Raw genomic sequence first — 11,726 nt, 5'->3', positions numbered from 1 at the left:
TATCTGTTGAAGTAGGCCTTTGTCTAGTATTCATGGAGTGATCTTCTCATAACCTGCTAACAGCGTTCTTTAAAACAGATTTTTATTTAGAGCGAAGTGTTTAGGATCAAATAATTTTAAAATAAAGAAAAAGTCAGTCTACATGATTGCCTGCTTACTATTCCCTGGTCCTGAAAGTAGCAGCCCTCTACAGAGCCTTTGTCTGCTGGCCTGTCTGGTTGACTGCTGCTGGCAACCACATTTCCTTGTTTTTATTAGGGAGCAAAAGTGCATCCCTCAAGTTCTTACCCAACTTTGGCTTAGTAGAGAATTTGGGTAAGATTGCTGCTGTTTTAGATTCCTTTAAGCACTGATGGAAGCCAAAAGTATCTGACAAACTCATCGAGGATTTTTCTTAGCCACAACTGCATCTGAATGTCCTTATTTAAAAATACAGTGAAAGCCAAATGCCTTAATTTTAGGAAAGAATGAAGTCCACATGGTTGTGGATAGTCTTAACAGCCATTTGTGCAGTGCTAACGTTTATGATTGCTCTAGAGTATCTGTGCAAAGTTATCTTTTCAGCTGTTTACTCAGACATAACTGGCAAATGTAATAATGGCTCATCTCTTCCTAGCTTCTCAAGACCCTATTGAAGGATTAAAAGCACACAAATGTAGTACATGTTCATCAGAATTACAGTGCTGGAGTCTTGTTTCATAACAACTGTTTGGTAAGTACTTAAAATTCATCAGGGGTTGTAATTTTTCTTAGTTTTCCTGTTCATACATACTTTTGGTTCTCAGACAGGAACATGCTTCACACCCTACAATTTGTTCAGCTTTCATGGATTTGTTTCAGCATCTGAACAGCCCTCATGTTGTACAAGCACCGAGCTACTCGTGTCCCATTGTGGAACATGTGGTACAGGTGGTCTCACATTTGCTTTTCTTTTCTCTTTGCTGCTTCTTCAGTGCTCCATCAAATACCACACTGCCATAGGAGCAAGTGTGGAAGAGGTGGGGTTCTGGGGTCTCCACTTGCTCATCAGGGCTTGCAGGGAATTTGGATCTGTTTTGTACTGAGACAACCACTTGCTCAGGTGTGCAACATGTAGAAAAAGAGATATCTGACGATTTATTGTGAGAATATCCTTTCACTGGGGAAGAAGAGATCATTGATCTTTCATGTCTTCTTGCTACTCTATCTGTTTCTGACTGAAGTTTACGTTCTTGCTGCTTCCCCTATCAGTAATTATCAGCATCCTTAAAGACTATTAAAGGCTTCAGTCACCAAAGCTCTTAATCTAAGCATGATCACAGGTGGAACTTGAGTCTATCCGTATTCCACCCAGACCTGCCAATACACTTCAACTTCTAAAAACAGCATCATCCCAGGCTGGGCTTTGCGTTGACCTCCAAGAAGTTGGTCTGAATTATATTGCAAAGTATCACCCTAAGGAAGAAGAACAAGGACTGTAACGAATGGTCTGGGGTGGAAAGCTTAATGTCATCTCCTCTGCCATTTTGAGTTTGTGTGCAGGCTTCTTGACAGAGCCCTGCCTGTGACGTTTTATTGTGATTTTGAGTGTTTCTAGAAATAAACCAAACAAATCACTGATTTATTGTGGAAATGGAAAGGAGCAGAATGTTAATGACTGGAGACGAAAACCATACACTAGAAGGTTAAAAGCCAAAAAAAACTGTGTATGTAAATGTTTAATGAGTACAGTTGTTGATAGCAAACACTGGCTGTATATGACATATCCTGTACTTATAGAATACATCTATATACACATTTATAAGACTGCAAAGGCACTAGAGTTTTTCAAATAAAACACAAGTAAGTTAACAATGTGAATCCAAACATGGAGATGGGGAATCTGTTTAGCAGGACCTATTGCAAGGGAGACTTTCAAAATCACATGGGAAGTTAGAAACCAGTTTCCCACTGAAAGCCAGGGAATTTGAAAGTCCTGTTCCCTTTTGTATCTTCACAATCTCCCTTAATATATGGGTCAGATGCCAAAGAATGTATGTAGTATGAGATTGAGTTTATAAAGGAATGTACAGTACTGCAGTGAACTACATAGCATTAGGCTGCTTATAAAACTGGAGAGCTTACTGTAAAATCTGGCATCCCTGTTCATGCTGTTTTTATAATTGTAGAAGGAAATTTGTAGAAAGAAATGGGTTCTTACAGTGCTGAGGGTCTAAATAAATTCCTGTGCAAGTATTGCCCAAGAAATCTTGGAGCTACTTGTGGGGGAAGGTGCCATCGGAATAAGGTAGGGTGGCTAAACCTGGTGGCCAGCCTTTCATCTGCTTTTGCCAGAATGACCTCTCTACCTTCATCTGACTGAAATGTTTATGGTTTAAGAAAATGTGTATTTTTTAATCACTTGAAAAAACTTCACTGGGGAATAATATGATATGAAGGAAACTTATGAAGCTAAGATAGTCTGTGTATGTGGAAAAAAAAAGCTATGTAGAAATGAGTGGTAAAACTATCTTATGGGTGGGTGTGTCTGTTAATGATTTTAGCTTCTGTGATTTCATTGCCTTACCTATGGAGTGCAGGCTGAAAGTGCAAGATGACTGTAGGTAGTTTTGCAGGTCATGATTTTAGCAGTTGTAAGAAATGCTGGGTATGTTTACATGACGTTTATTTACATAGGAAATTAAAGCAACAACCAGCAGTGATCGAACAACTGCAATGTCTGTGTCATGAGCCTAATGCATAGAGTGGCAGATCAGTCAGTCCAGGGCAGATTTCGTGTAAGAAGATTCACTTTCATTTTGGAGACACAACTGCTTTGGTCTGATTCTCAGAGCAGCTACACCTGTAAAAGACAACAGCATCTGCTGTTCAGGCAATGATGAATTTTGTAACTGTGTGGAAAATCATGCATGTGTTTAAAGTCCTGTTAATCCAAACCCTCAGTTAGCTTTGTGGATGTAGGTGGATAACACACAGCAGCAGACCAACTGAATGACCTCGCTTTCTGAGACACCTTTGGTGCTCCTGTTGTTGTAAAGGTCCCTGATTCCATTCAACCAATTCTTGTTTTACTGAAATATTTTATTATGTCTGCATTACACTTTTTGCCTTTTCCATATGGAGTGTTTATGCTGGCTGGCTGCTCTGCAGAAACTGTGATGGAGAGTTGGGACTTAAGTCAATGCCAAGTGCCCCCAGCCCCAGCTGTTTCTCCTTGCTCCTGCCTTGGAGGGTGCTGAGCCTGCTTTAAGGGCATGGTGGGCTGCAGGGTGCTGGGGGGACAGATGCAGCATGAGAGCAGAGTTGGTTAGATGTACCTGGGTCTGCAGTGGAGCTCCTGTCTCATGGTAGAAGCTCCTTTTTACTTCATTCCAAAGTTTTTGGCATGGTATCTTTCGTAACTCCAATATAAAGTCCTTACATCTGCTTTGTCACCTGTTGAGCGCCTTTCTATTATGCTTTTACTAAAAAAGGATGGAATAGGCTTTTCCTGGAAGCGAGTGCAATTACCAGCGACTTCAGCAGGGACAACAGGTTCTCAGGCTGTACAGAGCAGTAATGCCCAGGGTATCTCAGAGAGAAGTGGTCTCTCCTATAGCAGTTTTAGTCTTTTTGTAGATGCCTGATCATCTTCACTGGATCATTTTGTAGAGAAACCTGTGTCCTCCCCCAGGAAATTCAAGAGCAAAACTCCCACTGACCCAAATAAGCGGACCCAAGGAGAGCTCCTGTGTTGCCCAGAGGATTTGGTTAGCATCGCAGAAAGTCCAGCTTTCGTTCATTCCTTAGTAAGTGTACATTGCAAGTCATATTTTAAAAAGATAGTCAAAACAGCTTGGAAAGGTTTCTTTCTTTTAAATATGATCAAGACAAAGCACAAGTCTGAAAGTATTCCTACGTGGACCTGTCAGTGCAGTACTGCTAGGGCAGCATTTAGCAGTGTAAGCAAGCTGTAGCTATCAATAACCTTGCCAACGTGTTTCCCGGTACTGGATATTTTGTGTTTCTAATGACCATTTCTGACCTCATCCTGCAAACATGCAAGTATTTGCATATTCTATGTATTTATTGGTATTGAACGTGATAAGTCTGCTGAGTTGAGAGATGTATGCGTGTACTCAGGTACTTACAGAATTAGGATCTCAGGGGCACAAAATGGAGGCTGCACCATATATAAGCAACTGGCAATTATAGTCACGTGTTAAAATAATTTACAGTGGCCTGTGAGGCACAAGAAGGAACATAGCACAGCTTTAAATAAGTATAAAATTTGAAATTGTATATCCTGTATTTTGCTGAAATGTGAAACTTGCACAATTATTTATGCTACAGATGAGTTGTATCTAATAAAAAAAATCCTGGAAAAAATCAATCTTTCTTCCAATTAAAACAATTCTCCATTTTCTTTCTCTTAGCCTATGAGACGTTACTTTCATTTAATGTCACAATGCTCTGTGCCTACAGAAGTTACGTATATTTATGAAAAAATGGACCAGTATATCAAATTAAATAGAATGTATGCACCAGGGAATATTATCCTGGAGTACTTGTCGATGGCATGAGTGTCGATCCGCATGCTGACGTATCTCTGGTTTTTCCTCCTGCCTGAGCCCCTCTCAGGCCCCAGCGCCAGCTGCACCATCATTCGGTCTTGTTTATCTCCGTTCTCGGACACGTAGTGCCCCAGTTCATTCACATCCCCGTCGTTATAACTGCCGTCCATCATCATGGGCCGAGGCTGAGGTAGGCTGCACGCACAAGGAAGCTGTGGACACAGGTCAGTGCAGGATGGTTTTGAGCTGTGTCCAGATATATACGGACATTCCTTTTCTCCTTGCAAAAGCAGAGGAGTGGACAAGCCTGGGGATTTCGGGCTGCTGGGACACAAAAGGGGGAACGAGAGGATGGAGCTGGGCAGCAGCTTTTTGCCTCTCCATTTTCCTGTCTGCAAGACACAGCGCAGTCAGGGAGAGAGCGGGGCTGTCTGGAAAAGTTCATTTGGTTTAAGCACGGCTATCAGGTTGTAAATAAAGCTTGGACCTGTACCTTGAAGCTAAGAAAATCAGAGAAGAGGGCAGAGGAAATCCGCAAGGAGGAATGTATCAGGCTTGTCCCATTTGAAAAGAAGAGCTTAGGTTGTAATTTGATGCAACAAAGGCAGAAGGGGGAAGTTTGGACCACTGTGTCTAAGTTTAGGCTGTGCCTGAAGAAAGGTGGGGCAAATCCGCCATGTTATCTGAAACCCAAAACGCAGTATCCACCTGGTGCTATTCACAGGCTTGGATCTTTAGCATAAAAAAAAATTTAAAGGTAAAATCCTAAACTCTATCCCATTTATACAGGCAGTGGAGGGCTATACATGGAGGGAATGAGTGCCCGCAGACTGAAGAAGGAGCAATGAGCTTGGGTGTGGGTTGTCTGTAGCAAATCTTTATAACCCGGAATGCCTCACTGCCGGTGTCTTTTTGCATGCACTGCATTCTCCCCAGGCAGCTGAGAGCAGCACACTGTAATTGCAAACTTTTGAACATTTCCAGACATTTGCCATACCTTTTCCCAGGGGCATAAAGCTGCATCAGAGATAGAAAACCTCACCTTGTCCCGGAGTTTCCTCTCCTTCCGCTCTTGCACCGTAGTCAGGTAATTCACGGCTGCGTATTCCAGCACCGAGAGGAAGACAAACACAAAACTGACCCACAGGTAAATGTCCACTGCTTTGATGTAGGAAACACGAGGCATGGAGGCGTTCACCCCAGTGATGATTGTGGACATGGTCAGCACGGTGGTTATCCCTGGGAATACACCAGCAAAAAGCCCGTAAGGCACTTTCAACCCAGACTCTTCATCACAAATACAGCTGTCATTACAATTTCCTGACATCTGAATTTACCTTGCAGTATTGTTTTTCACATTTGAGTGGTGGGTTTCACTGCCCAAGGAGGGTCCAGGCAGCCCTGATTTCTAATGGGGGTTTTCTTGTCTTTTCAGTGAAAACAGCTCCAGTTCTGGCCTCAGGCTGTTGCTAGCCTGGTTCCTCGTCACGGCCCCAGCCTCCCACCCCGCAGCCAGGCAGCAGCGCTTTGTCCCCGTGCTGGCTGCACCCCATCTCTGGGCTCAGGACAGTCCCTGGAGGGGGTGTACATGGAGCTCAGCTTCTAGTTCACCCTGTCTGCAGCACAGGCACAAGTGAAACCCATCTGCTGCTTCTGCACCAGGTTCCCCAAGCCTCTGTGTTTTCTGTCTGCTCCTGGGAAGTCCTGCTTTCTGCAAAGTCACCAGCCAGCTCCAGGTCTGTGCCTTCCCCAGGGCAAGAGCAGGGACTAACAGAGCCCCACAGGGCAATCCTGCCCCACGTTAGCACCACGGGTGAGCACAATGAGCACATCAGTGAGGGCAGGAGCCTCCGTAGTTTTGGAGTTATCTTAGCTCTGAGGGAGGTTCTCTGTGCCCTTCTTATTCCAGGGGCTGATTAAGTCACATTAATAATCCCTTTGAAAGTTGAAGTGATGCATATAAGCACAAAGGACTGAATTTTTGATGATGTCTGAAGGCAATGGATGCTGTTTCTAAACACAGACATGGATAACTGCCCCATTACCATCTCTGTTATGTCTGTGTGTATCCTCTCCACTGAGGAATACAATTTTAACAATAAATTAAGTCCTGAGGTGTGTTGCCTGGAATAAGTGAAAGCAAACTTGGGCTCAAAGTCTGCAAAAATACAAACAACACTTTGCTAAGGGCAAGGTGTCTGCTTTAGAAGAAGAATTAGGTCCACAGCATAGTTCTGCTCCCATGGTGACTCCTCTGGCATATGGCTTCATCTGGCTGAAGGATGCTGCAGAAGGGGAAACTGAATCCCACACACTGCACTGTAAACTCATTTAACAAGTTGAACAACGCAGCTCAGCTGGCTGTGTTTCCTCCATCCTCCCTCCTCTAGCAAAACTCAATGAACTGAAATTTTGTCAGGGCTGCTAATATTGATTTTCACCTTCTCGCACACTGAAGTTTCTGAAGGATACTGACACTTCGGCTCACAGAATCACTACGGTTGGAAAAGACCTGTAAGATCATCAAGTCCAACCATCAACCCAACACCACCATGGCCACTAAACCATGTCCCACAATGCCACATCCACATGTTCCTTGAACACCTCCAGGGATGGTGACTCCACCACCTCCCTGGGCAGCTTATTCCAGTGTTTCACCACTTGCTCAGTAAAGAAATTTTTCCTAATATCCACCCTGAACCTCTCCTGGCGCAACTTGAGGCCATTCCCTCTTGTCCTGTCGCTAGTCACTTGGGAGAAGAGACCAACACCCACCTCTCTGCAACCCCCTTTCAGGTAGTTGTAGAGAGCGATGAGGTCTCCCCTCAGCCTCCTCTTCTCCAGGCTGAACAACCCCAGTTCCCTCAGCTGCTCTTCATAAGACTCTTTCTGTGCCACGTGGCTCTTTCTGTGCCACGTCTCTGTTAACAGCAATAAAAGCAGAGCAGGACATTTGCTCACAGATTTGCACCGTGTGGAGCTAGCGCTTGTGCAAGCAGGGAAAGCAATTCACTTGGCACTGCAGGGCAGTTGGAGAGTTTGTACCATGGCCAGTCCCCTGCATGGGGCAGGGACAGATGTGTGGCATAGCTGATTTCTGTGCCACAAGGCAATGCAGGGGCAGTGCAAAGCACAGGGGATTTTTGTCTTGATGGTCAAGGCCACAGTTGCAGCAATTGTCTCTTAGGTCTGCTGACTACAAGATTGTGTTTACCTAAAGGGACTCTGGCAGGAACTGCTCGGCGATCGATCCAGAAGGACACCCAGGACAACATGACCATGAGGGTGGCGGGGAAGTAGGTTTGGAGCAAGAAGAAGAAGATGTGTCGGCGTAAAGTGAAGTTTATGTAGAGGCGATTGTACCACCCTGTGTAACAGAGAGAAGGAAAAAGAGAAATCACGCCGATATCAAACTACTTTCAGATAAGGTGATGTTGCATCAGGGGAATAGCGCCTCATTTGCTTTTAGAAAAACACAGTAAATGACCACAGGTCATTGCAGTTTACAGGAAAGACTCCCTACTGAACCAACTATCAAAGTCAAAGCATGTCTCAGGACCACACCTTCTAGAGAAGATAATAGAACCTGTGCACCTTGAGAGTTTAATTCATGTTAGGGCTTGGTGTGATCTTAAAGAGGGATTGCCTTTCCAGACTACATAACCATCAAGATGGAAGCCTGTGTCAGGGACAGCAGCCTTGACATGGAAGAAAGGCAGGTCTGATAGGCCACAGGGAGACCTCCCAATGGGCAATCCTCCATGGCCAAGATCAAGAGGGAAGGTTTGCACCCCTTCTTCCCCCAGCCCACTCTCTGGCAAGCACTCTGGTACCCACCTGTGCTACTGTAAAAAGCGAGCTTTGTGGTGGTGTGAAACTCCTGGATGAGGAACTGGGACAGTGATATCCTCTCATCTGTTTTTAGGGAATCGTTCCCATTCTTCCAGTAGAGCATGAGGTCATCTTCAGTGTAGGCATCTAGAGGAGCAGAGCAAACCTCAGTGCAGTGCACTGAGCCAGCTGCTATCGCACCCACAACCCAGGGTGTGTCCACACACCTTCCAGGCTACCTGTGAGGTCCCAGTTGAAAAGGCCACATGCCACCACCCGGCTGAGAGCCACGATGATGGTGGGTATGATTGCGGCAAGGAGCGGACTAGCTCATTGCCACAGCCCTCAGTCCTGATGCCTGGTGCGTTTTGTAAACCCGTTTGTTTCTCTAATCATAATTTCACACACATAACCCATGCGTCAGGTAAACCACCCCATCAGAACTTGAAAAACTGTCCCTTATAAACACCCTAAAATCAGAAGCAAAGGAAAGGAGACTTAGAGGAAAGAGCCTGCTTGGGATAACAGGAGGAACAATCTATCGATGGTCTGAGGCATGCAGGAAGAAGAAATCTTGGGTAAACTTTCTGCCTGTGATGCACACATGAACATTACAGGTCTTGGTTTTTTAATACATGTGGAAATATAGTAATGTTAACCCTTTCAGATGGGTTTAGTAACAGCTCTTCCCAGACAGGGAGAAAATAATCACGCATAGATGTATTAAAATAGAATTAAAATTATAATTTCCTTTTGCAAGCTTAAGAAGAAGAAGAAAAAATCTCCTAAAAAGCAAAAATTTTAAAATGTCACTGTATGAAATCTAGCCAATTTGTATGTGCGTCATACCCGGGACAAAGGAGCTACATGTGGGTATAAGCTGGGTTTATCTCAAATAGGTGTAAGAAATGTAAGAGGAAGGTGGTTAATGTCACTGCCCCATCATGGTTTCTACTCCACAGATAAACAGATGGTGCACGTGAAGGGTGTAGGGCCAATTATTTATGTGTTTGAGGGCACCTGGGTAAGCGAGTGCTGCTGGAGGCTGCTGACCTGCAGGCAAGTGGCTCGGGGAACTCTGGGGATGACGTGGCAGTGGGGCAACCTGGCTGGCTTTCGGGGACACTGGCAAGACAGTGCTCACAACTGGTGTTTAAAAAAGCTGCATTGTTGCAAACACCATCTAATTCTAGTGAAAAAATATGGGCAGGGAGTTTTTCTTAGTGTTGAAGTCTGCTGACTTTGGTTGAGCTCCCATGAATGTAGCAGGAGTTTAATTATTGGTATAATTATTAATATAATTAAACATACTTTGGGTGCCCATGGGGTGCAGCCCTTGGCTCCCCTACACCTCCACTTTACTTACAGCTTTCAATCTCCAGGGAACACGTCTGTGTATCCAGGGGAAAGCGACTAAAATCCATGTTGCACATTGCCGTTACTGTAACTCTAGGAATAATAAAAAACACTCCATTTAAAACTTTCTTCTTAGGTGACTGAAAAACAGTAAAGCTGTGAGTTTTTTATTAAGTAACTATCTGGCCAGTAACAGTCCACTGAAAATAGATACCTTCCATTCAGCTAAAGCCATTCCACTTTAGTTAAAGCCATTTCTTCTCAGCAAACTAATGTTAGAAAAGATGACCAGAAAGTTAGGCCATTACAAATCGCTACTGGATGACAAAAATATTGGAGAAGCAAATGGGAAAGGGCAGAGAGGGCACTTCTTCCTCTTTGACTCTCAGCAAACATCTCTCTGCAGAGATCTGTGCTTTCAACAGATACTTCATATGAGAAAATATTTTACATTTATCAAAGGCATCCTAGTGCCATGAGGTCTGCAGGTAGTTTTCTCCAAACACCGTGAATTTCCAGCTGCTCAATGAGAATCCAGTGATCACATCTGGGTATCAGCCACCAGAGGGCACAGGCAGTGCCTCGAGTTAGGGCTGGAGCTGCTAAGCAACAGAGACCACTGAAATGTTTTGCCCCATCAATCAAAAGCTCTGGTCTTGCTATAGCCTCATTATCTCATTTTTAATAGCATGATTTTGTGTTTACACTGGAAACGTCCATAAATCTTGACTCAACTGGCCTGAACTCTAGGGAAGTGAATGAAAAAAAAAGTATAAAACATAACGGGGAAAGAATTAATGAATTATAGCAGGGCTAATGGTAGACAGACGTCTGTCACATAATGATAAAACCACAATGCAGTCCCTTATGTTAGTAGTCCTTCTGCATGTGCGGGTTCCCGCTGATGTTGCTTTCCTATATGGATTTAGTCTTTGAGTGAAAGCGCTTGGCTCAGATTTGTTGTTGAGGTGCCAGCGAGGTCTACAGTGGTTTCCAAGACAAGAGAAGACTAAGTCTGGCAAAAAGAACCTTAAAAAGGCAGACACCAAGGAAAAATATAATCTACAGGCAAAGGCATTCAGCAAAAGCAGGCAGGCAGTAATGACCCATTTGCTCTTAAGGGGAGACCAGCATTCATACTCCCCAGCATTCAAAAAGCACTGCAACCTGCTGTCACCACTGAATAAAAAAATGAAACTCTGTGCATTTGCTATTCAAGACATTCACCACAATTTGTACAGGGCAATTGTTTAAGCACAAGACTGTCCGTGGCAGGATCTGAGTAGTTTGATATTCTTCTGTTCCCATCTTCTTTAGACAACCGTAAATGCAACACAGGTGATTGGTATTATGCAGCTAAATGAAGAGTACATAGGCATGCCTGCTATAGCTGAACATTATGTCATTTTGTTGTCCTTTTTTATGGTACTAAGGACCTGAGCAAACTTTGCAAAGGCCTGAGGTACACCTGAACCTTGTCTAATACACCGAGTGAAGAAAAAGCTTTAATAACGAGAAGGTAGACATTGTTCAGGCTGTGAATTCCAACGAACAGTAAGATAAAAATATCAGAGAACAAGAAAATTCTTGTCAAACTGATACCCTCAGGGATTCAAGAACTGCTTTGCTTGCCTTCCTTTCATAAAATCATAAAACACCTTGGCAGGCTGAGAAGTTGATCTCCTCACCTCGTGGCAGGCTCAGCTCTACCTCTGCAGTTCCTAAAGTCACTATCTAACATGCCCTTAAAGACCTCCACAGCCTTCCCACGCAATGTGTTCTGCAACCTTATCATTAGTTACATCCAAGCATCTTGCTGATACTGACCCCGTATCATTCAGATTTTCCTTCTTTTTATCTTCAGAATACATTATCTATCATACAAAGCTTTGTTCATTTATCATGTATTTTGCTATTTCATTGCTGTGGAGATGGTGTCGACATTCTTGCATCAGAATATTGTCCAGCAATTTCCTCTCTAATAGGTTTTTATGGATCATTTGGCAA

The 11,726-nt window shown here is 43.8% G+C and overlaps 1 protein-coding gene across 2 annotated transcripts in view; it reads right to left on the bottom strand.

Moving 5' to 3' along the window:
* Nucleotides 1–4,456: 4,456 nt before the first annotated feature.
* The window catches only part of LOC104257765 (gamma-aminobutyric acid type A receptor subunit rho1), a 30,147-nt gene continuing 22,877 nt past the window's right edge, over nt 4,457–11,726 (bottom strand). For both annotated transcript variants that reach the window (XM_059831196.1, XM_009812660.2), the window contains 5 exons: nt 9,730–9,812; nt 8,370–8,510; nt 7,747–7,899; nt 5,575–5,771; nt 4,457–4,744 (listed from right to left, as the gene is read on the bottom strand). In XM_059831196.1, the coding sequence (XP_059687179.1) occupies nt 4,457–4,744; nt 5,575–5,771; nt 7,747–7,899; nt 8,370–8,510; nt 9,730–9,812 (862 nt within the window). The remainder of the gene's footprint in view (nt 4,745–5,574; nt 5,772–7,746; nt 7,900–8,369; nt 8,511–9,729; nt 9,813–11,726) is intronic.

The sequence above is a fragment of the Gavia stellata genome, chromosome 2 (assembly GCF_030936135.1).
Source record: "Gavia stellata isolate bGavSte3 chromosome 2, bGavSte3.hap2, whole genome shotgun sequence".
Lineage (NCBI taxonomy): Eukaryota > Metazoa > Chordata > Aves > Gaviiformes > Gaviidae > Gavia > Gavia stellata.
Note: the sequence above shows the minus strand (reverse complement) of the source record. Positions and strands in the feature narration are given on the sequence as shown.